The sequence below is a fragment of the Amblyraja radiata genome, chromosome 2 (genome assembly GCF_010909765.2).
Source record: "Amblyraja radiata isolate CabotCenter1 chromosome 2, sAmbRad1.1.pri, whole genome shotgun sequence".
Taxonomy (NCBI): Eukaryota; Metazoa; Chordata; class Chondrichthyes; order Rajiformes; family Rajidae; genus Amblyraja; species Amblyraja radiata.
Window position 1 is genome coordinate 57703559 of NC_045957.1, and position 26372 is coordinate 57729930.

A 26372-nucleotide genomic window follows, 5' to 3' on the forward strand; every position below is an offset into this window, starting at 1 on the left:
ACCACGTCTTTTGGAATTGGGGTGCTTTACCTGCTAAGAGGAATCTCATCTCTTCCAGATGTAGTGTTTCAAACATATTTGATATCTCTGACAGTTTTAATCAAAGGTTTAAAGTTTGATGAACAGAGAGAGGCCGCGCCCGCTCGTCCTGACCAAAGGTCGCAGCTCGGCCGGAAACCACGCAGCGCAGCGCACCGGATGCGGCGGCCCGTTGGTTGCCAGGGTGAAAGGTCGCGGGTAATGACGGCGCATGCGGAGCAGCAATGGAAGCCGCCAGTCAAGGTAACGTGAGGTCGGGCCGGGCCCGGCTGCCGCTGGGTGGGAGCTGGGTCACCGCAACAGTAACCGCTCTGGGGAGGAGGCGCTGAAACATTGCTGCCGGCGCTGTACAAGTGGGATCTTTCCTTCAAGCCAAACGGATTTTTCAAGTAGTTTCACAACCTTTGCGGCTGAGTGTTTGCACACAATCCCGCTCTGGGTTTCGCGAGAAATTGTTGAAACATGATGAGGCCAGGACTGGTCATGAAGTTAATTCACCCAGAGATATCATAGGTCCCCTGTTGCTCCTGTTCATTCTTAATTTGTTTCTTAAAATATCCAAAATACTTTCCACTCTTCTACGCAAAAGGAAAGCCAGCGTGGAGCCAGACTTATGACTTCACTGATCCTACCCCAGAGTGCAAATTATCATGGGTGAAACCGCTGAGTTTCTCCAGCATTCTTGTCTACCTTTTTATACTCTGATCATTAATGCCAGGATTATGTGCCAGCGATAATAAAGGCATAACCACCCTACATCAGTTTGAAGAAGGGTTTCGGCGCGAAACGTTGCCTATTTCCTTCGCTCGATAGATGCTGCAGCACCCCCTGAGTTTCTCCGGCACTTTTGTCTTCCTTCGATTTTCCACCATCTGCAGTTCCTTCTTAAACATAATGACATAAGTGCTGTTCATGCAACAGGAATGAACAGTACTTATTTGTTTTCAAATTATATTTGCACTGTCTTGTTTATGCACACTCTTTTCACTTGCATAATTTATGTATAACGTATGTGTGATGCCGTTGCAAGCAAAGATCTGCTATAAGATCTTTGGTTGCAAGCAAGATTTTCATTGTACCTGTGCGTCACTGATTTGCGACGGACAGTGCCCTCCATAATGTTTGGCACAGACCCATCATTTATTTATTTGCCTCTGTACTCCACAATTTGAAATTTGTAATAGAAAACAATCACATGTGGTTAAAGTGCACATTGTCAGATTTTATTAAAGGGTATTTTTATACATTTGGGTTTCACCATATAGAAATTACAGCTGTGTTTATACATAGTCCCCCCATTTCAGGGCACCATAATGTCAGGTGTGATTAATTGCCAGATATAACAGCTCTCAGCACCTATGAGACTGAGAAACAAGAATAAAACTGTTAGAGACATCAGCCAACCCCATGGCTTTCCAAAATCAACTGTTTGGAGCATCATTAAGAAGAAAAAGAGCACTGGTGAGCTGACTAATTGCAAAGGGACTGGCAGGCCAAAGAAGGCCTCCACAGCTGATGACTGAATAATTCTCTCTATAATAAAGAAAAAAACCCAAACACCTGTCCGTCAGGAGTGGGATGTGGATTTGTCAATGACCACTGTCCGCAGAGGACATCATGAACAGAAATACAGGGTCTACACTGCAAGATGCAAACCACTAGATTGCTGCAAAAATAGGATGACCGGGTTACAGTTTGTCAAGAAGTACTTAAAAGAGCAACCACAGTTCTGGAAAAAAGTTATTATGGACAGATGAGATGAAGATTAACTTATATCAGAGTGATGGCAAGAGCAAAGTATGGAGGAGAGAAGGAACTGCTCAAGATCCATAGCATACAACCTCATGTGAAACATGGTGGTGGGGTTGTTATGGCCTGGGCATGGATGGCTGCTGAAGGTACTGGCTCACTTATCTTCATTGATGATACAACTGCTGATGGTAGTAGCATAATGAATTCTGAAGTGTATAGACACATTATATCTGCTCAAGTTCAAACAAATACCTCAAAACTCATTGGCCGGCGGTTCATTCTACAGCAAGACAATGATCCGAAACAAACTGCTAAAGCAGCAAAGGAGTTTTTCAAAGCTAAAAAATGGTCAATTCTTGCGTGGCCAAGTCAATCACCCGATCGAAACCCAATTGAGCATGCCTTTTATATGCTGAAGAGAAAACTGAAGGGGACTAACCCCCAAAACAGGCATAAGCTAAAGATGGCTGCAATACAGACCTAGCAGAGCATCACCAGAAAAGACATCCAGCAACTGGTAATGTCAATGAATCGCATACTTCAAGCAGTCATAGCATGCAAAGGATATGTATATTTTTACAATACTGGAGAGTTTTTGATGAAGAAGATTAGTATTCACTTTTTTACACCAATACACTGTTCTTAACAAAAATCTAACCATCATGTGAAACCTTATAAATAGCAGATATATTGGATAACTTCAAGACAAAGTCAAAAACATTTTTCATAACACAAATTTTCATCGTTTTCCCACCAATTTGGACACCAAAAGTGTGACATAAACTTTGCCACATTTGGTCATGAATATTTAATTCTTAAATATACTTTATATGGCCCTCATACATATACATTTTGATAATGGTCTAGGGAAATATACTCGGAGAAAAATACAGTAACATAAAGGTAATACAGTACAGTAAAGATCCCGTAACAGTCGTTGTGCTTGGTGTCCATTGTCACAAAGTCCGTTATCGGGGTCGGTACTTCCGTAAGTTAAACCACAGGCTCCAAACCTCTAATGCTTTTCGAACACCTAACGAGGTATCCTATGGTAGTAGCGACCTTTGGGTGAGTTAATTATTTTTTCTTATTTTGCAATTTAATATATCAAAAACATCGTGGTGTCAAAAACGCAACGACCATGGTCATCAAAACTAAGAAACTGAGCCAATCTTCAATTTGGCAACACACTGTCTCTTGTTTACCTTACGTAAGGACCAAGTTGCTAACTTCATTCCTTCGTCACCTTCGTGAAGCACCGCAACATTCGTTACGGAGACATTTTACTTACAAAAACATCAACCCAAATCAAACGATCTGACGAATCATCGGCCATCGATGTCGCTCAGATCCATAAGGTAATGTACTGATTAGATCGCATCGGTGAAAATGCTTGGTTTACGCTGCGACACCAAAACAAACGTTTTTTTTAATGACATGATCAGGTGAATGAAGTGGAGACAGTGTTTGCAATTTTATTGTTCCATGTGGTATTCATAAACATAGGAAGGAATAAGAAATATGTGCACTTACTGTGCCAACCAGGTCACTGGTAGACACCATGCAACAACCGTTACACAAAATGTATTTGCGTATTCTGATGCCATTTTCAGAAACTATCTTTTCTTATATTTGTTTTTGATACTATAAGTCATGAACCCAATAAAGTGCTTGGCAATTTTTTTGAAAGAATTTGAAATTTGACCCCATTTGTCACATTTTTGTGTGCAGTATTGTAAAAAAGACATATGCAACAAAATACTAAACATGACTACTTTAATTTACATGACATTGCTGTGTTCCAAACATTATGGTGCCTTGAAATGGGGGGGACTATGTATAAACACTGCTGTAATTTCTACACGGTGAAACCACAATGTATTAAAATGGCATTTGTTAAAATCTGACAATGTTCTCTTTAACCGCATGCGATTTTCTTTCTATTCCATATCTCAAATTGTGGAGTGCAGAGGCAAATAAATAAATGATGGGTCTTTGTCCCAAACATTGTGGACGCACTGTATTTAAATCTGTGTTACATTACGTGTATTTGAAATCATTGATAAGCAAACTGAAATGTTCTCACCCTGAATTTGAATAACATTTACAAATTCGATTTGGCCAACTTCTGCTCTGTAGTCTTCTCTGGCAACAACAAAGTGGCGGTCGTGGTTGTCAACAGGGCTATGAAGCAACAATCTACAATAATCTTGTTTGTTGATGCTCTGTATTCTGCTGTGTACCAACTAAGTGAATTCAAGAGATGATGTGGGAGTAACTGACCTTGACGTGCAACATTTGACCAAGTGTGACATTGTGCAGTCAGAATAAGTTTGCAATTGAGAATTGGGTGGGATGGAGTTATATCCATCACAATCCAATGGTTAGGAAGGAACTGCAGATGCTGGTTTAAACCGAAGATAGATGAAAAAAAGTAGTGGGACAGGCAGCATCTCTGGACAGAAGGAATGGGTGACGTTTCGGGTCTAGACCCTTTTTCAGACACGTAATGGATAAGGGAAACGAGAGATAGAGACGATAATGTAGAAAGATATGCAAACAATCAATGGAATATATGCAAAAATGTAACGATGATAAGGAAATAGGCGATTGTTAGCTGTTTGTCGGGTGAAAACATGAAGCTGGTGTGACTTGGAAGGGGGAGGGATAGACAGAGCGAATGCTGGGGTTACTTGAAGTTAGAGAAATCAATATTCATACCACTGGACTGTAAGCTGCTCAAGTGAAATATGAGATGATGTTCCTCCAATTTGCATTTAGCCTCACTATGACAATGTAGGAGACCTAGGGCAGAAAGGTCTGTGTCGAAATAGGAAAGAGAATTAATGTGTTTAGCAACCGGGAGATCTGGTAGGTTCAGGCGGACTGAGCGAAGGTGTTCAGCTAAACGATCGCCCAGTCTACGTTTAGTCTTGCCGATGTATAAAAGTCCACACCTTGAACAACGGATACAGTAGATGAGGTTGGAGGAGGTGTAAGTGAACCTCTGCCTAACCTGAAAGGACTGTCCGGGTCCCTGGACAGAGTCGAGGGAGGAGGTATGACAGGTGTTGCAACTTCCGCGGTTGCAGGCGAAGGTGCCTGGGGAGGGGGTGGTTTGGGTGGGAAGGGATGAGTTAACCAGGGAGTTGCGGAGGGAATGGTCTCTGAGGAAGGCGGAAAGGGATGGTGATGGGAAGATGTGACTAGTGTTAAGAACCAGTTGAAGGTGGCAAAAGTTTTGGAGGGTTATGTGTTGTATGCAATGGCTGATGGGTGAAAGGTAAGGACTGGGGGACTCTGTCTCTGTTGCGACTAGGGGGAGGGGGAGCAAGGGCGAAGCTGCGGGGTACTGAGAAGACGTGAGTGAGGGCATCATCTATGATGGGAGAGGGGAACCCCCATTCTCTAAAGAATGAGGACATCTTGGATGTTCTGGTATGGAACACCTCATCTTGGGCGCAGATGCGGCGTAGACGGTGGAATTCAGAGTGGGAGATAGAGACTTTGCAGGAAGCAGGGTGAGAAGAAGTGTAGTCGAGATAGTTGTGGGAGTCTGTGGGTTTGTAATAGATGGCAGTTGATCGTCTATTTCCTGTGATGGAGACTGAGATCAAGAAAGGGGAGGGAGGTGTTGGAGATGGTCCAATTAAATTTAAGTGCAAGATGGAAATACATGGTGAAGTTGATGCATCCCCTAATGAAGTCCATGAGTTCTGCATGTGTGCAGGAAGTAGCACAGATGCAGTCGTACCGGAGATGGAGTTCGGGGATAGAGCCAGTGTACGCCTGGAACAGGGATTGTTCAACGTACCCTACAAAGAGGCAGGCATAGCTGGGGCCCATGCGGGTGCCCATAGCTCTGCCTTGGTGTTGGATTAAGTGGGAAGAGGCAAATAAGAAATTGTTACGGGTGAGAACCAGCTCCGCCAGGCGGAGTAGAGTGTTAGTAGAGGGACATTGGATCGTTCTGCGGTCGAAGAAGAAACGGGAGGCTTTTAGGTCTTCCTGGTGGGGAATGGAGGTGTAGAGTGATTGAACATCCATAGTAAAGATGAGGGAATGGTGTTCGGAAAGCAGAAGTTATTCTTGCTATTGAGGATGTGCAGCGTAGGTTCACCAGGTTAATACCTGGGATGGTGGGACTGACATATGAAGTCGACTGGGCTTGTATTCGCTGGAATTTAGAAGGATGAGAGGGATTCTTATAGAAACATAAAATTCTTAAGGGATTGGACAGGCTAGATGCAGGAAAAATGTTCCCGATACTGGGGAAGTCCTGAACCAAGGGTCACAGTTTAAGAATAATGGGTAGGCCATTTAGGACTGAGATGAAGAAAAACGTTTTCACCCAGAGAGTTGCAAATCTGTGTAATTCTCTGCCACAGAAGGCAGTGGAGGCCAATTCAAGAGAGAGTTAGATTTGGCTCTTAGGGCTGAGGAAATGAAGGGATATGGGGAAAAATCCGGAACGGGGTACTGATTTTGGATGATCAACCATGATCATATTGAATGCGCCATTCAATCTGACACCATTCAGATATTGATCCACCTTCCTGTTCTTGCCACCAAAGTGGATAACCTCTCATTTATCCACATTATACTGCATCTGCGTTGTTTCTGCCCACTCACCCAACCTATCCAAGTCACCCTGCAGCCTCATAGCATCCTCCTTGCAGCTCACACTGCCACCCAGCTTTGTGTCATCGCAAACTTAGAGATGTTACAATTAATTCCCTCGTCAAGCATGATTTCCGCTTCATAAATCCATGCTGACTCTGACCGATCCCGTCACTGCTTTCCAAATGCGTTACTATAACATCTTTAATAATCGACTCCAGCATCTTTCCTACTACGAGTCTATAATTCCCCGTTTTCTCTCTTCCTCCTTTCTTAAAAATTGGAGCTGCATTGGTTACCCTCCAGTCCACATGAACTGATCCAGAGTCTAGAGAGCATTGGAAAATGATTACCAATGCATCCATGATTTCTAGGGCCACCTTCTTGAGTACTCTGGGATGCAGACCAGCTGGCCCTGGGTATTAATCTGCCTTCATTCCCAACAGTTTACCTAACACAATTTTCTGACTAATGTGGATTCCCTCCCACTATATCCTCGGTCCCCTAGTATTTCTGGGAGATTGTTTGTGTCTGCCTTAGTGAAGACAGAACCAAAGTACGCTTTTAACTGTTCTGCCATTTCCTTGTTCCTTGTTTGCCATTATAAATTCACCTGTCTCTGACTGTAAGGGACCTACATTTGTCTTCACAAATCCTTTCCTTTTTACATACCTTTAGAAACTTTTACAGTCAGTTTTTACATTTCCTGCAAGCTTTCTTTCATGCTCTTTTTTCCCCCCTTAATTAACCCCTTTATTGAGTTTTAAATGTTTCCTAATCCATTGGTTTGTCGCTTCTTCTGGCCAATGTATATGCCTCTTCCTTGACACTTTCCTTGACTTCCTTCATCAGCCACGGTTGAGCCGCCTTCCCAATTTTATTTTTTCGCCAGACAGGGATGAACTATTTCTGTTCATCCATGCGGTCTTGAAATTTTCGTCATTGCATCTCCACTGTCAACCCTTTAGGTATAATTTGCCAGTCTATCCCAGCCAATTCCCCTCTCATGCCTTCAAAGTCTCCTTTATTCAAATTCAGGACTGTAGTCGATGAATTAACCGTGTCACTCTCCATCCTAATGCAGAATTCCACCATATTATGATCACTGTTGTCCAAAGGGCCTTGCACAACAAGAACGCTAACTAATCCTCCCTCATTACACGATACCCAGTCTAGGATGGCCTGCCCTGGAGTCGGTTCCTCTACATCAGGGGTCAGCAACCTTTCTTGCATAGGGGCCAGGACCCATGTGTAGCGGCAGATTTTATATCGTTCAAGAGATTACTCCCTCTAGCCGCTAAATGGACTGCATGGTTAAGGGGAATGTCGTTATACGCATGCGAGCTCTCCATCAGAGACCTTCAGAGCTTCTTCACAGATAAATCTTCAAAACACAGTCCTTTGATTAATAAATTCTTTATTGTTGATGAAAAACAATAAGGTAGATCCAAACTTCTTCCGACTCGTACACTATAATCTTCATCGAACTCCAGCTTATTGCTTTAAAGGTTAGACAATGCCTTGTGTCTCCGTTACGCTTCGCATGGTTGAAGGGTAAACCTTCCCCATGCTGGTCAAAAACTAAACTAAAAACTAAGCTTCTGCGCAAGAAACTTAGCTCCAAACACGCCCTAAAATACGTAATAAATCCCACCCACATAATAACGGGCAGTCTAAAATTTAAAGACACATGCCATCATTAATGATACACAAAACAAGTCAAATGGCCACTACATACCGGCCCCTGATTGTTCCTCTTCTCCCCCTTCCTCCTCTCCCCCCTCCCCTCTCCTCCCTCCCCCTCTCTCGCCCCCTCCTCCACCCCCCTCTCCCCTCCTCCACCCCCCTCTCCCCACCACCCCCCTCTCCCCGCCACCCCCCTCTCCCCGCAACCCCCCTCTCCCCGCCACCCCCCTCTCCCCTCCTCCACCCCCCTCTCCCCACCACCCCCCTCTCCCCGCCACCCCCCTCTCCCCTCCACCCCCCTCTCCCCTCCACCCCCTCTCCCCTTCACCTCACCCCTCCACCCCCTCTCCCCTTCACCTTTCCCCTCCACCCCCCTCTCCCCTTCACCTCTCTCCCCACCTCCTCTCTCCCCACCTCCTCTCTCCCCACCTCCTCTCTCCCCACCTCCTCTCTCCCCACCTCCTCTCTCCCCTCCCCTCTCTCCCCCCTCCCCCTCTCATCCCCCTCCCCCTCTCATCCCCCTCCCCCTCTCTTCCCCCTCCCCCTCTCTCCCCCCTCTCCCCCTCTCGTCCCACCCTCCCCTCTCTCCCCCCTCCCCGCTCCTCTCCCCCGCTCCCTCTCTCCCCCCCTCCCCTCTCTTCCCCTCCCCCTCTCTTCCCCCCCTTCCGGCCCTCTCTTCCCTCCCCTCTCTTCCCCCTCCCCCTCTCTTCCCCCTCCCCTCCCCTCTCTTCCACCTCCCCCTCTCTTCCCCTCACCTCCCCCTCCCCTCTCTCCCCCCTCTCCTCTCCCTCTCTTCCCCCTCTCTCCTCCCCTCTCTCCCCTCTCTTCCCCCTCCCCCTCTCTTCCCCCCTCCCCTCTCTCTCCCCTCCCCCTCCCCTCTCCCCTCTCCCCTCTCTTCCTCTCCCCCTCTCTCCCCCCCTCCCCCTCCCCCCCCCCTCTCCCCTCTCCTCCCTCCTCCCCCTCCTCCTCCTCCCCCTCCCCCTCCCCCTCCCCCCCTCCCTCCCCCTCCCCTCCCCTCTCTCTCTCCCTCTCCCCTCTCTCTCCCCTCTCTCCCCTTCTCCCCCTCTCTCACCCCTCTCTCCCTCTCTCTCTCTCCCCCCCCTCTCCCCTCTCTCTCCTCCCTCCTCTCTCTCTCTCCCCATCCCCTCTCTCCCCCCCCCCTCTCTCTCTCCCCCTCTCTCCCCCTCCCCTCTCCTCCTCCCCCTCTCTCTCCCCCCTCCCCTCTCTCTCCCCCTCCCCCTCCCTCTCTCCCCCTCCCCCCTCTCTCCCCCCCCCCTCTCTCCCCTTTCCCCTCCCCCCTCCCTCCCCCCCCCCCCCCTCTCTCTCTCTCCCCCTCTCCCCCCCTCTCCCTCCCCCCCCCCCCTCCCCCCCCTCTCCCCCTCCCCCCCCCCCCCCCCCTTCCCCCCCCCCCCCCCCTCCCCCTCTCTCCCCCCTCTCCCTCTCTCCCCCCCCTCCCTCTCTCTCTCCCCCCTCCCCTCTCTCTCTCCCCCCTCCCCTCTCTCTCTCCCCCTCCCCCTCTCTCCTCTCCCCTCTCCCCCCTCCCTCCCTCTCTCCCCTCCCCTCTCTCTCCCCTCTCTCTCTCCCCCTCCCCTCTCTCTCTCCCCCCCTCCCCCTCTCTCTCCCCCTCTCCTCTCCCCCCTCCCCTCTCTCTCCCCCCTCTCTCTCCCCCCCTCTCTCTCTCCCCTCTCTCTCTCCTCTCCCTCTCCCCCTCTCTCTCTCTCTACCCCCCTCCCTCTCTCTCTCTCCCCCTCCCCTCACTCTCTCCTCCCCCCCCTTTCTCCCCCTCCCCTCTCTCTCTCTCCCCTCCCCCTCTCCCTCCCCCTCCCTCTCTCCCCCCCCCCTCTCTCTCTCCCCCCCCCTCCTCTCTCTCCCCCCCCCCTCTCTCTCTCTCCCCCTCCCTCCTCTCTCTCCCCCCTCCCTCTCTCTCTTCCCTCTCTCTCCCCCTCTCCCCCCCTCTCTCTCCCTCCCCTCTCTCTCCCCCTCCCCCCCCCCTCCCCCCCCTCCTCTCCCCTCCTCTCTCCCCCCCCCCTCTCTTCTCACGCCCCTCCCTCTCTCTCTCGCCCTCCCTCTCTCCTCTCTCTCGCTCCTCCTCTCCCCCTCTCTCTCCCTCCCCCTCCCCTCTCTCTCTCCCCTCCCCCCTCTCCCCTCCTCCCTTCCCTCCCCCTCCCCTCTCTCTCCTCCTCCCTCCCTCTCTCTCTCTCCCTCCCCTCCTCCTCCCCCCCCTCCCCTCCCCTCCCCCTCCACCCTCCCCCTCCCCCCTCCCCCCCCCTCCCCCCTCCCCCTCCTCTCTCCCCCTCCTCTCTCTCTCCCCCATCCTCTCTCTCCCTCCCCCTCCCCCCTCCCCCCTCCCCCCTGGGCCATAGGTTGCTGACCCCTGCTCTACATATTGGTTTAAAAACCCATCCCGTATTCCTGTGCCGAATTCACTCTGGTGACCGGCATGGACCAGGCTGCGGCTCGGTGCATCCTGGGGGAACAGGTAGTGAATGAGTGTCACACAGCGCAGCAAGTAAGGCCGTGTCCTGCTCCTGGCGGCAGTCAGAATCTGAGGATTTGCGGGAAGCGGCTAACATGAGCGAGGCCGGCGAGCGGCAGGAGAGAGGGGGCTGCAGCCCACCCCCCCCCCCCCCTCCCACTTTTTGGGCTGGACATGTTCCAATATTTCCGACTTTGGACGAGGCGCCGCTGTGCTCTGAGCAACCAGGTCGTGGGTGTTGGAGAGCCGGGGCGGAGGGAGGGATGGAAGCAGAAGTAGTAGCGGGGGCAGATGCGGACGGGGAGCCGGGGCTGGCAAATGTTTGCTGGGCTGGCGAGTCGCTCGCTGCAGCTCCGGCCATGGAGCAGCCTCAGTGCAAGAGTTCCAGGCCGTCTGAGGCGTCGGAATGGTTGCGCCTCTGCCGTGAGAGTCTGTGTGCCGAATTCACCCAGGTGACCGGCATAGATCAGGCTGCAGCTCGGTGCATCCTGGAGTACAACCAGTAACTGCTGGAAGTAGGTACCAAGCACTGCGTAGAAGCGGTGGAAGATTGTGGCGTTCAAATGGGGGTAGTTGGAGAAAACATCCTGCTTGCCTGCTATATTTCACTTGCTGTAACTGCAGGAAAAATGTTTCCGATGGCAGTGCTGGCTCGAAGGGCCGAATGGCCTATTCTTGCACCTATTTTCTATGTTTCTATGCTTGAGTATATGGTAATAAAACACGACCACTTGATTTTGAAGCATTCATGCATGGTGGAGGTATAATGTAGTCATAGAGTGATACAGTGTGAAAACAGGCCCTTTGGTGCAAGTTGCCCACACCTGCCAACATGTCCCAGCTACACTACCTGCTTTTGGTCCATATCCCTTCAAACCTGTCCTATCCATATATCAGTCTAACTGTTTCGTAATCCCCCTCCCACACCCTCGGTCGCTCCACTGCCTAGCCGGGTACCCCCCAAGGCCAGTGATCAGTGATCGCTCAGCCCTCCCACTTTCAAAAATGCTCCGCGGCCCCTGGCTCAGACGGAGAGCACTGCCAGATGTGAGCGGGGAACTGAGGCCAGTTGTCCATGATGCCTGGATCCCAATGCTCAGCGCTTCGTGTTACGGAGTTGGCTAATGTTATTGATTTGTAATTAGCCTGATTTGTAATTAGTTGACAAAACCTTAATTTATTAATTTGGACTAGCCAGGGGGATGGGATCAGTGTAATATTAAAATGACATGCAAGGTGTCAGGCTGTCTGTCACAACATACAGCCCCGATAACCCATTGTTTCCTTCAGTTAAATATTGGGAAGGTAGCACTATTGTCATTTGCCACTCAACTATTATGTTTGTTTACCTCACTGATTATTTCTCAACCCCCCCCAAAATTCCTTTGACAGGTTGAATAGAAATGTCTCCAATCTCGTTGTTTTATTAATTGAACACGTAGTTGAACATCCTCAAGGAGTGTAATCAGATGGAAACTGATTCAGATGCGATGTTTAAGAGGTTGTTCAAAGAAGGGGCATATTTTAATGGAGTGAGAGAGATATTTGCAGGGGAATGTGTGAGGAGGTTATTATTTGTCTTTAGTTTTAGCTTGAACCAGGACATCTGAAGATTCAAAGTTTAATACAGTAATTGTGCTGATACTGACTCCAACCAACCACATAATGAATATCATCCATTCTGGAGGTTTTATTTTTCTGATGCCATTTAAACTTCACTTGGATTTCAATCACTTCAATGTAAAAGTAATTGGGGAAAGGGGAGCATTGGAACAAAAAATTGCCCTTGATACATATTAACTGTAATATAATAATGTATGCATGTTGATAGGTGCAATCGAAACAAATAACTTTTTATCATTGTTGTGTTATGAATACCACAGAAAATATTATGTACTCTCAAGATCACATTAAATAGAATATTCTTGCTTAAATATATAGTTATTGGACTTTGCATTTCGGAAAAGTCCCAGCTGAGAGGAAGACAGCAAAATACTGAAAATATTGGGGGTGAAAATGACTTCAGGACAGTTTGTTAGGAAAATGAAAGAAATGGTAACAGAATACTTATACAGCTGAGTTAGTATAATTTTATGGATGAGAAATTGTGTTCAACCAATTGATGACTTCTTTGACAAAGTAACTAGCATGTTCGATAGCAAGGAAGCCATTGGGTGTAGCAAATTTTGTTATACATAATTTGGTCTGTGAAGTGCCTCATAAAAGATTACCGCATTAGATAAGCACCTGTGGACTTGAATGTAATAGGTTAAGTCCAGGGGGTCAGATATGGGGCTTTATGTGTGGGACAGATATATTGTCAGTGCAGAGGGGCTAGGAGCAAGGCCAGAGTCAAGGTCTGGAATAGTACTAGGTATGCTGTCAAAGCTGGGACAATGGGAGTGTTGAGCACTGGGAACCTAAGCAGGTAATCAGCTATGATCAGGGTAGAATAGGGCGCCAGGTGTAAGGCTGGCCTCAGGGTGAGGAATGAGAGAAGGTATGCAACTGGAGTCAGGGTCAGGAGTAGTACCAGGTGTGCAGTGAGACCCAGGTTGGTCAACATGGGCCAAGTGTTTGATTATAATCTGATTTCCATTCATGAATATACTAGGATCATTCATGTGCTGCACGTGTTGATCAGAGCCTGGGCTCTACTGTGGAATGTAATTAGGAATGTAATTTAGTCTAACCTTATTCATAGCTAATCCAATTTAAAGCATATATATTGCATTCAAGTGTAAGTTAAAAGACTCTCTACAGTATGCACCATATTGCACAATTTCAAGCTTAAAAATGCAAAAGCTCCGTACCAATGGGAGGGGACACACCCTCCTCTCACCCCTTAATGACATACTTCCTGAAGCACGGTGAACAAAACTGGTCAATACTCCAAATGCAGCCTCATCAACATCTTGTGCAACTAAAACATAACTTCCCAACTGCTACACTCAATACCCAGGCTGATGAAGGCCATTGTACCCGAAGTCTACTTGACCACCCTATTTACATAGGACATCAGTTTCAAGGATCTATGTACCTACACACTTAGATCCTTCTGCTCGATAACACTCCCCAGGACCCAGCCATTCATAAAGTCCTCCTCTGGTTTGACTTCCCAATGATCTTTGTCAATACCATTCTTCAGACTGAATGTTTAAATGTTATAAGACTTGTTCATTCTCTGTTGATTATGCACTTGATGATCAATTCGATTCATTATAAGATTTTTCCTTCAATCATATGTAGTATCAATATCAATATATAATTACAGAAATTGGTGTTAGGCATCCTTTCAACCTAAAGTTCAAATTGAGATTTCTTGACAACAGAAATGTTGTTCTTAGCTTTAAGCTTCATTCTTTATCCTCATCAATAATAAACAATAAAGTATCTTTTAATGGAGGTAGGAAGGGTGACTATTGCTGTCAACTCCAAATCTATCCTTTGATTCACATTTTTTCCATGTTCCATGAAAATTTGTAACATTTTGAAACATTTAGAAAATATAAAATTAAGTAAAGAATTGTCTTTGTTTTCCTCATCTTTCAACAGCGGGTTTTCTATTTTTAAAAGCAGTCGTTCCATCAAGTTAGGCATTATAATTTCTTTGTAAATTTATAATATGAGAAATATTTGAATGAATTCTAAATAATTTTATTTTTTTGTGCACTTTCTTTTCCAAGGAAGAGTGCTGAAAAGATTCATAGAAAACTATTGTATGATTAACTTAATGCAAGAGAAAGGATAGACATCCTTCTGAAATCTGTTGCTGCTGGGAGGATGAGGTTGATGCAAAGCCAGATAATTAAATGTCAAGAAAAGCCACAGGAAGCTGCCTATATTTAAATATATATTTTCTTGGGTGCAGCTTTACAATGTGGTTAAATGACTAAACTGTTGTGTTCCCAAGTTATTACTGTACTTGGTAGTATTTAGCACATTTGTGAGACATTTGATTTTCTGAAAGCTCTGACATTAATTGTTGCTGAATTTGAGTGGTGATTCCTCTGTTTCAGTATCAATAGTTATCATTGGTATTGGTTTGTTATTGTCATGTGTACTGAGATACAGTGAAAAGTGTTTATGCAGTGTTATCCAGTCAAATCAAATCATTTAAAACGAGAACAATCAAATCATACGTAAGTATAACAACTGGTGCAAAGAGAAAAATACCAGAGTACAGAATGTAGTGTTAACAGCATTGTAGCGTCACAGAGAAAAAATTCAACAACCGCAATGAGGTAGGTTGATAGATCAGGACTACACCCTGGCTTATGGGAGGAACGTTCAGCATTCTGATATCAGTGGGGAAGATGCTGTCCCTAATCAGCTGGTATATGCTTTCAAACATTTGTATCTTCTGCCTTACAGGAGAGTGGGAAAGAGGGAATGACTGGGTTGAAAAATGTATTTGTTCATGTCAGTTCCTTTCCCAAGGCAGCATGAAGTATAGATGGGGTCCAGGACAAATTGTTCATGATTTTTATGCTTAGGATCTTGTAGCTGTCGACCATTTCCACTTCAGTACTATTGATGCTGATTGGCGTATGTGAGGCCTTCTATTATATGATTTGCTGGAGGTTCTGACATTATTGTCTTGCTCCACCTCCTGAAGTCAATAACGAATTAACTCCTTCGTCTTACTGACATTGAAGGAGAGGTTGTTGTCTAATCTCTCTATCTCCTTCTTATACTCTGTGTCGTCATTGATCGAGATTCGGCCCACTGCAGCGGTGTCATCTGCAAACTTGTAAATAGAATTAGGGCAGAATTTGGTTGCAGTCACAAATGCATAGGAATTGTCATAAGGAGATGAGAACACATCTCGGGGTCTTGTTGCCTATCCTTACTGATTGTGGTCTATGCTAAAAATAGCAAGGATCCAGTACCAGAGAGGAGGGGAGTGGGTTGCACTGACTCCTAGACCTATGAAGAAAAGACTAAAGTGTGGGAGAACTCAGCAGGTCAGGCAGCAGGGAGCATCTCTGGAGAACATGGATAAGTGTCGTTTTTGGGTTGGGACCCTTCTAACTGTTTATGGTGGTGAGAGGAGGTGAACGTTGGAAGAAAGATAGGGACAGAACAAAGTCTGGCAAGTGATAGGTGGATACACAGGAGAAGGGTTTTTGACCGGCATTTGTCCAACCATTGGCAGATGGTTGGACAAAGGCCAGAGATGAGAAGACAAAAGGTGTGAGATAAGGAAAGAAGAGGGGCAAATTCTGAAGCCAGAGGAAGGAATATGGATGGAATTTGAGGCCTGGGATGGAGGTTAGTGACAAAGTTAATAAAAATCAACGTTTCATATGGAAGCAGGAGGCAGCCCTGGTGTACTTGTCTATGTAGCAGAGAAGGAGTTGGAGGATGGTGCCAGTGTACATTTGGAACAAGGTCTGTTTTGACGTAACCAACAAAAAGAGAGGGATAGCTGGGGCCCATACCATTGCCCATGACTACACGTTTAACTGGGAGAAAGTGAGAATGGTCAAACGAGAAGTTGTTGAGCGTGAGGACAAGTTGCACCAAGTGGAGGAGAGTGTTAGTAAAGGGAAGCTGGTTGGGTCACTGTACGTTCAAGGTACTTTCCCCTGCAACCGCAGGAGATGTAACATGTGTCCCTATACTTCCTCCCTCACATCCATCCAGGGACTCCAACAGGCCTTCCAGGTGAGACAGAGGGTGGCACGGTAGCACAGTGGTGGAGTTACTGCCTTACAGCGCTTCCAACGTCTGAGAGCCGGGTTTGATCCCGACTACGGGCGCTGTCTGCATGGAGTTTTTACATTCTCCCCGTGACTGCATGGATTTTTTCTGAGATCTTCCATTTCCTCCCACGCTCCAGAGGCGTACAGCTTTGTACGTTAATTGGCTTGGTATATAAAAATGTAAATTATCCCTAGTGTGTGTAGGATACTGTTAATGTGCTGGGATCATTGGCTGGTGCAGACTTGGTCGACTGAAGGGCCTGTTTCCGCGCTGTATCTCTAAACTAAACTAAAACTAAACTAAATATAGGTTCACATGCACCTCCTCTAACTTCATCTACTGCATTCGATGTTCTCAACGTGGTCTCCTTTACAGCGATGAGACTAGCGTATGCTAGGCAACCGTTTTGCAGAAGACTTGCACTCGGCTTGCTGGATCTACTGATCTAAGCACTTTCCAATCCCATCCTGACCTTTCTGCCCTGGACCGAGGCTTTGCCAGAGTGAGCAAGGCTCTCACTTAACTTTTTATCTCTGTTGCTAGCCGGGCAACCTAGGCAACCATGTACTCTGTGCTCTCCTGGATGCCGCTTCTCCATTTTGAGTGGCCTTGGTCTAGCATTTTCCATTAGTTGGTGTGGATGATATATTTTTTCAAACACCCGTGAATAATTTTTTTCTCTCTTGGTAAACTAATTCCCTGACAGAGCTCTGAGTAGTGCACTGATGTCAGGTGAGCAGACAATGCAACCCATCTATCGGAGTTGATTAATGCTGAGATCAGTTAAGTGTTTCCATAATTTTATGTTAGTTCTTGAGCATTAGAGGAGCATGGCTATTTAGAATATTGCACTGAGAAAAGATGCTGAAAATTGGTTCTTTATACGATATACAATATAACTTTATTTATCCTAGGATGGAAATTAATCTGCCAACAGTCATAAAACACAAGACACATGATACATAAAATTAAAGTGACGAGTGGAAAGGATTGGGGATGTGCAAAGATTGGGGAGGGGAGGGATCGGTCTACCCCACGACAGAAGGGGAGGAGGAGTTGTGCAGTTTGATAGCCACAGGAACCTTTTCTTGCCAATTGATTTGTGGGACTTGGCAAACACCATGTTTGTGATAGTTCTGGCCTAGTTGCCTTTTACAGAACATGAAATTGGAGCAAAGTGTATGGGAGGACATGGATCACTGCAGCACAGTGGGCTTTGTGATGTGTTTGGGGTCTAGACCTTTGAATCTACTTTATCTCAGTTAACTGAAACCTGAGCTGGTGCACTGTGGTTCTGAATTTTGCCGTCAATGTCTGCTGTCATTGAAAAATTGAAGTAATGAAAATGTTATCACATTTTTTAAGTCTTGCTCCATGGATCTTGCCTCCTTTACGTTCTTAAAAGTTTAATGAAATATTCTAATAAACATCCAGATATACTGTAGAATATATAGGAAGGAACTGCGGATGCTGTTTTAAACCGAAGATAGACACAAAATGCTGGAGTAACTCAGCGGGACAGGCAGCATCTCTGGAGAGGAATGGGTGACGTTTCGGGTCGAAACCCTTCTTCTGAACAAGGGTCTCGACCCAAAACATCACCCATTCCTTCTCTCCAGAGATACTGCCTGTACCGTTGAGTTACTCCAACATTTTGTGTCTATTTACTGCAGAAAGTAACCTGATTGGTTGCAATTTGGCTTCATACGGCAATTCCAATGCACAGGAGTACAAGAGCAGAATAGACTTGATGGGCCAAATGGCCTATTTCTACTCCTATGCCTTCTGGGCTAAGAGGCTGTACAAAGTAGTGAATTTAACTGGTCCATCACATGCTAGGCCTACCCTCCATTAAAAACATCTACATGAAACACTGCCTCATCAAGGATCCCCACCACCCAGCCCATGTCTTCTTCTCATTGCAACCATCGGGCAGAAGCATGAAGTCCCACACCACCAGGTTCTGGAACAAGTTACTTTCTTGCAACAATCAGGTTCTTGAACCCACCCACACAATTCTAATCAAAGGTTCAAATGTCAGTTTATTGTCAGCTGTACCACTTAAGGTACAGTGAAACTTAAATTACTATCTCAAAACAGAAAGCTATGGAACACCTCTTGCATTACCATGTTTCGATTTTTTTAAATTGTGCAAAGTTGTCTTGTGTTTTGCACAATCTTTTTTAAATTCTATGTGTAAAATTTGTGTATAATCTATTTTTTTGATTGTTTATCTGGTTATGTGTCAGTGATGCTACTGCATACAAGATTTCCATTGTACCTGTACCTCACAGTAGTTGTGCATATGAAAATAAACACAACTTGACTTAACTTCATTGCTGGGGGCAGTGTTATACAGCAGAGGCAGGTTCATTGAAGACTATTGTCTTCTAGATGCTTAGTGTGAGATCAATCCTTTTGTACATTTGAGTGATGGAACAAGCAATGATTTAGTACATAGCTTCTGAGTGTTCACATACACTGAATGGGATGTTGATTCTAATGGGGAGATGATGAGTATTAAACAATTTTCCCAGTCTCCTTGAAGCTTGCTGAAGATAATTATTGAAGCAAACACAATTATGAAAAGAGCTGAAGCAATGACACCGCTTTGCTTAACATGAGTCTTTTTACTGGGAATGGGTCAGTAGTGGACTTAACTTGGGAAAATCATCTCACAGTTACATTTCTGAGGACATCGAAATGCCCGAAAATCTCCATTGGTTGACAAAATGGAAGACTTTTGTGGGGTCAGGAAAGTCCTGGAAATATAGCTGGTGCTACACACAACATTTTTCTTGTGCTGAAAATTAAGTTTCTTCAAATCTCTTGCGAGGAGAGTTTCTGTCACGGAGAAGAGAGTTGTGGATTCTTGCAATGGCTTTCCTTGTGAAAGATAACAGGGGGACATCTCTGTAATTACCACAGTTGGACTTGCCCACTTTCTTGAAAATTATCAATCTATAGCCTACAGTAGAAAATTCAATTTTATGCCCACTATATTTTAATTTTGGCTACTAAAACATTCTGTTGTCGAGGATTCCAGGTCAGTTACAACTGTAAATAAATATTTCTAACAAATTAGTTTCACTGTTAGTTGAATGTTACCTCTCCATAAACATTTTTTCACAGAAGCTGTACATTTATTTAGGTTGAGTATAGTCAGAATCTATTTTAACCAGATTACAGATCTTCAGAACAAAATGTGCAATAAGTTCAGTACTAAGAAGGGTGAACATTTGATTAGAATGACGATTAGGTGGTGATATTCTTGAAATTCTATGAAATGTTCCACTAGGAATTGTAGGGAAGACCTGCAATATGCATGTCTGTATTGCAGTATAAAACAAAAAGGCATATATTTAATAGGTCTGACAGTATTATTAAGTTGAAACATATATTTTTCTTTCAGATGCTTACCAGCTTCCTGCACAATTTAAGCATTTTCTGCTATTTTTAAGAACTCCGTTTATTATTTTACTCTTTCTTTCTTCTGATTTTTTCTATGGTGAGTTAATTTAAAAGATAGGTATGCATTCCTTCATTCTTGTCACTGACATCTTCAGTCTAATTTGATTGAGCAACCATGCACTAAATTACTCCTGTTTGCAAAATTACACTGCTGTGGTTGTATCTAATCTGTCAGGTTACTTTTATGTTGGAGGATGTGTTCAGTTTTGGATCTCACATGTCCCAACACTTAACATATTCCTCAAACTGCTATATGAAACAAAGTAGAATTTGTCTTTCATCCTTACTGGACTAGGAGCATTCTTTTTCAATATTAGCAGTCTAAATTAAAAGTACCACCACTCTTACTAAAAATAATAATAATCGAGCTGTGTGCAGTATTAACACAAACAAAAGTGGATCCCTCTGAAAACCACAGCTTTTGCCAAATGTAAAGAATGGTTATTTATTTTTAAATAGCTTTTTTCTATGTTTTAGTTTAAAAAAAGATAATTTTTCAGTGATAGGCGTTGCTGGAGAAACCAGCATTTGTAGCCGCTGGGAATATCTTGGTGAACTTCCAGTCTTGCTGGTGAAAATGCTTCCTCAATACAATAGACAATCGGTGCAGGAGTAGGGCATTCGGCCCTTCGAGCCAGCACCACCATTCAATGTGATCATGGCTGATCATCATCCCCAATCAGTATCCCGTTCCTGCTCTCTCTTGAAAGTATCCAAAGAACCTGCCTCCACCGCCCCCTGAAGCATAGAATTCCACAGACTCACAACTCTCTGTGAGAAAAAGTGTTTCCTCGTCTCCGTTCTGAATGGCTTACCCCTTATACTTAAACTGTGGCCCCTGGTTCTGGACTCCCCCAACATCGGGAACATGTTTCCTGCATCTAGCGTGTCCAAACCCTTAACAATCTTATATGTTTCAATAAGATTGCCCCTCATCCTTCTAAACTCCAGAGTGTACAAGCCCAGCCGTTCCATTCTCTCAGCATATGACAGTCCTGCCATCCCGGGAATTAACCTTGTAAACCTACGCTGCACTCACTCAATAGCAAGAATGTCCTTCCTCAAATTAGGGGACCAAAACTGCACACAATACTCCAGGTGTGGTCTCACTAGGGCCCTGTACAACTGCAGAAGGACCTCTTTGCTCCTAAACTCGACTCCTCTTCTTATAAAGGCCAACATGCCATCCGCTTTCATAGACTGACTTTCACAGCATTACTTTCAAGGACCCCCAGATCTCGTTATACTTCCCCATTTCCAAACTTGAAGCCATTTAGATAGTAATCTGCCTTCCTGTTTTTGATACCAAAGTGGATAACCTCACATTTATCCATATTAAACTTCATCTGCCCACTCCCCCAACCTGTCCAAGTCACCCTGCATTCTCATAGCATCCTCCTCACAGTTCACACTGCCACCCAGCTTTGTGTCATCTGCAAATTTGCTAATGTTACTTTGAATCCCCTCATCCAAATCATTGATGTATATTGTAAATAGCTGCGATCCCAGCACCGAGCCTTGCGGTATTTCACTAGTCACTGCCTGCCATTCTGATAGGGACCCTACTAGAATACTGAAATGCTCTGACAAAACTTGGCAGCTCTGCAGATGGAGTTTAACCCAAGCAAGTGTGAAGTGTTGCTCTTTGATATATTGAATGTTAGAAGAGAGTATACAGTTAATGGCAAGATCCTTAACAGCATTGATGTGCAGAGGGATCTTTTAGTACAAATTCATAACTCACTGAAGGTGGCAGTAGAAGTAGATAGAGTGGTAAACAAGGCGTATAATATGCTTGCTAGGGGCATTGAATAATAGGGGAATCGTGATGCAGTTCTTTCAGTCTTTGGTTCGGCCGCATTTGGAGTATTGCATACCGTTCTGGTCTCCCCATTACAGGAAAGATGTGGCAGCTTTGGAGAGGGTGCAGAGAAAGCTTACCAGAATGCCTCATGGATTGGAGGGTTTCAGCTACAGGGAGAGGTTGGATAGACGGATTGTTTTCTCTGGAACGTTAGAGGTTGAGGGGCGGACTTGATAGAAGTATATAAAATTATGGGAGGCAAGACTGCAGAGTCTGCGTTAATTGTAGAATTTGCCTAACAGATAAGCTTATTTGCGCAGTTTTACCTAATGTGTTTTGAAATCCAATTTTTGTCCTGTTCTCTATGTATTATATTTTTAAAAAACTGTAATTTACAGTTCAAATGAATCATTCCATTAATATATTATTTGAAATTTGGGGCTATTAGCACTCCTTACTTGTAGGTTGTTGAATGTTAGTTGGATGCAATGATGGTGGGTTGGGAATCCAATTTACAAAGGAATTGTTGGCACTGTTAATGTTCGGATGAACATTGACAATGTGGCGGCTGATTCATTTCCAAAGTGGCAATGACAAGATATGTAAATTAACACTTTATAATTTACTGAGTCACGCGGTAACTTATTCAGCAAATTTGATTGTTCAGGGGAAAGTCCCACCATTCATCATCTGCTTGCTTTCTCCACAGCAGCCATTAAAATTTCTACTTTTATTTCTTAGAGGCACATCTGCGGCATGTGGAGAAGGATGTTCTTATCCCGAAAATGGTGCGAGAGAAAGCCAGGGTACTTTGTTCAGATAAAGTAGAAGGTAATGACTTCTTCTTTGGGTGGTGCATTTTATCAGACAGTGTTGGATGAATGCAGTACATTTAAATAGTAGTTGTGAAAAAAGGTGTAATACTCATTATATTACTGTTTCAACAACAACTTGTTATTAAGCAGCAACATTAAAACGTTGAATAACCAAGTTTATAAATACAGTGAACCGTACAGGTTAAATTGTTTCAGATTCTCTCCTTGGGTTGTGTTGGTAGCTAGTGTCAACAAGGTTGATATTGTATAGTTCAATTAGGCTAGTGAGGAACAAAACAAAAATAGCCAGAATTCTAATTAATGTTAATTAATAACGCAGGCTTAAATTTGACATAGCAGTACAATTCTGCAGATATGAGACAGCTTGGTGAGGGTCACAGTTTTACACAACTGAATGGTCGTTTTCCATCACCCTCTAAATGATTAAGAGTACTGATTGAACGACAGCTCAGTTGGGTGTCCCGACTGAAAATGGTTAAAAATGCTTCAGTTTTGCCTTTGGCAATCACAAGCAGAGGTCACAGCGTAACTATATTACTAAAAGTCTGATCTTGACCACTTCCTGTTCTGTAGATTGATTTTAGAAAAGACGCTGCCACTTACGGCCGTGATTTTTGGCCATCTTAATCAGAGTCCCCCTCCGCTGCGCAGGACAAGAGGATTCTATTCAAGGAGCTGCTTTAGGAGATTTGCCATCACATTAACTGTTGAATTGTTCATCATCATTTGTGGCCAAATGTGGGAATGGTACTACTGCTATCCATGAAACCATTTTTAGGGGATCAGCAAGTATACAAAAGACCTTTCACAATTGTATACTTCTCAGTTAAACCCACCTCATTCTCCACTACCATACTTGTAACCGCAACAGGTTTGCATCCATGAACCACCTTCTTCACTGTCAACCACAATGCCAGTCTTGGTCTCATTCACAAAATTATGCATGGTGGTCCTTATGTTTCAATCCTATACCTCATATATATCATGAATATGTATCAGGTAAAGCAAAGAACCTACAACTAAGCACTGAGGAACCCCACAGTATTCAGCCCGGATTGGTCAACCCAAAAAGAAAATTGTCTGTCGTTCTGGAAAGTTCAGTTCTCAGCAGAGGTCACAGCTTATCTATATTACTAAAAGTCTGATCTTGACCACTTCCTGTTCTGTATATTGATTTTAGAAAAAACGCTGCCACTTACGGCTGTGATTTTTGGCCATCTTACTCAGAGTTCCCCTCCGCTGCGCAGGACAAGAGGATTTTCCCATCGATGAAAAATAAAAGAGTTATTAGTGTTTTTTAAATGTTGAGATTCTCTCTCCTGAAGGCCACGCCCCTTCCGGACGGACTATAAAACCCGTAAGTGTTGAGTTCCTCAGTCAGTCTCTGCAAGATGGGGGAAGCGAGAAGGTCATGCCTCTCAGTCTGAGCTGTGAATAATAATAATAATAATAATAATAATAATAATAAATACTTTATTGATCCCCTCAGGGAAATTCAGATGTCCAGAAGCCCCCAACCAACAAACCCACAGATTCAAAACGAACGCAGACAGAAAATACATAGAATACAATGTGGACACTACCTGAGAGCAATAAATACTTAAAAAGACCAATAATTAACAGTTAAAAATTAAAAATTGCAAAATGCATCCCCCTACAGCCTAGCGGTCCAAATTATAAAATCTAATGGCTGCAGGGGTGAAGGATCTCCTGAACCGCTCCGTTCTACAGGGCAGGGAGAGGAGCCGGTTGTTGTTCCGAGTGCTCTTTTGACTCTCCAGAATTACATGGAGGGGATGCCCGGAATAACACTGAACACATGTCTACTAAACTGTGAGTGGTTTTGCTGACCAGTCAGTGCCCTTAATGTGGTTTTAAAATATAGTTGGAAATTCCAAAGCTGTGTTGCCTTTGGTTTGGATATGCTAAAGCTGTGTTGCCTTTGGTTTGGAAATGCTAAAGCTGTGTTGCCTTTGGTTTGGAAATGCTAAAGCTGTGTTGCCTTTGGCTTGGAAATGCTAAAGCTGTGTTGCCTTTGGTTTGGAAATGCTAAAGCTGTGTTGCCTTTGGCTTGGAAATGCTAAAGCTGTGTTGCCTTTGGTTTGGAAATGCTAACGCTGTGTTGTGTTTGGTTTGGAAATGCTAAAGCTGTTGCCTTTGGTTTGGAAATGCTAAAGTTGCCTTGCCTAATTAAAGTTGCCTTGCCTAATTAAAGTTGCCTTGCCTTATATAATTAAAAGACCACTTCCTGTTTGCGCTTTATATTGATTTTAGAAAAAACGCTACCACGTACGGTTGTGAATTTTGGCCATCTTACTCAGTGTCCCCCTCCGCTCATCAGGTGCTGAGGATTTTTCCCATCGATGAAAAATAAAAGGTTATTAGTGTTTAAAAAATGTTGATATTCTCTCTCCTGCCAAGCACGCTATGAAGGCCACGCACCTTCTGGTGGGGGGGGGGGGGGGAGGGACTATAAAACCCAGAAGTGTGGGCGTGGCTCAGTCTCTGCAAGATGGAGGAGGGAGAGGTCATGACTCGCTGTCTTTAGTGGCCTTGCACCCTGCATGAAATGGTATGAAACTGCACTTCAATTTGGTGGCCTTGCACTCTGCTTGCCGTGAGTCAACTGCCAGCCCACCAGCCGTGAGTGAGTGAGCTGCCAGCACAACAGGCTTGAGTGACTGAGCTGCCAGCCCAATAATCCATTCGGCCCATAATGTCCACACTAGCCCTCTGGAAACCAGTCCCTTCTGCCCACAACACCCATACTAGCGCTCCAGAAAGCCCCCCCTCCCCACTGGCCACCAATATTGGAATTGGTGGAGAGGTGGAATATTGCGTTGGGGGACCAGCCCTCCCGTGTGATGCTGGGACCCAACAGGTCCCACTTAGTCTAGTAATCTAAATAAATTCAGATATTTTCTTTGAAATCTATGCAACACTATGCATTGTGTTCATTCCAAAGAAGCAGATCATTGTTGGGAGAAGATTTTTAGATAATTGCTTGTGACTAACATGCAGTGCAGCCTGTCCACAATTATCTGATCATGTTGCTAGTTGTAGGAACCTCCTATGCGAAAATAGTAAGATTAAACGAGAACTTACCAGTTTGAAGTTTGATCTGTATTTTATGAGGAGTTACGATGAGGGATTACGTGAAGAACCCGCTCAGTGCGCAGGCGCGGCATACTTCCAAGCAGCGGTGTGGAATCACAGATAGACACAGTTATTTGAAGTAAACATAGTAAAGATAAGGAGACATCAATTTATTAGTTTGATCCATATAATGAGGGTGGGAGCGGAGGGCACGTAATCCCTCATCGTAACATAAATAAAATACAGATCAAACTTCAAACTGGTAAGTTCTCGTTTAATCTTACTATTTTACTTCGGAGTCACGTGAGTGACTACGTGAAGACTTCAAAGCTCTGTGATTTCAAACCGTGTAACAGTTTTATTTCACTCACTGCCGAAGTTCTTGAGGGAGGAAGTGTTATCGTAATCAACCAATGAATCTATTTGTAGAAAAACACAATGGTATTTTTTAAATAATATAACAAAGAATTAAATTGCTTCCCTGGGCTTAACTTAAATATTTGCAGTCCGTAACCTTGCTGCAAATAAAACAGGTTTTGCCAACGGCTTATTATAAAATTTCTGAACGGTCTTTTCCCACCACCATCCTGCTGTAGCCAGGATGTGGTCTATAGGCATGTCCATTCTTTTAGCCGTCGACATGGATGCTGCCCTGGCGGAATAAAATTTGTAAATGTTAGTGTTTATCCCAGCAGTTTTTGGCACCTGCTTGAGCCATCTCGCAATGGTTTGGCTCGTCACCCGACCATAAGGTTTTTATGACTGACCCACAAGGCTTTTCATCTCCCTCGAATATTTTGGTTGTGTCTATGTAGGATAGTAGGTGGGTCATGGCACATAACCGTGGTTCTGGTGGGTAAGCCCGGAATTCCACGACTGGATT

General features: G+C 44.7%; 1 protein-coding gene across 1 annotated transcript in view; it reads left to right on the plus strand.

Annotated features, from left to right (window-relative positions):
* Positions 1-207: 207 nt before the first annotated feature.
* Positions 208-26372, plus strand: part of cmc1 (C-X9-C motif containing 1) — a 74575-nt gene continuing 48410 nt past the window's right edge. The window contains exons 1-2 of the mRNA XM_033047218.1: positions 208-282; positions 22299-22388. Coding sequence (XP_032903109.1) covers positions 264-282; positions 22299-22388 — 109 coding nt within the window. The 5' untranslated portion in view covers positions 208-263. The remainder of the gene's footprint in view (positions 283-22298; positions 22389-26372) is intronic.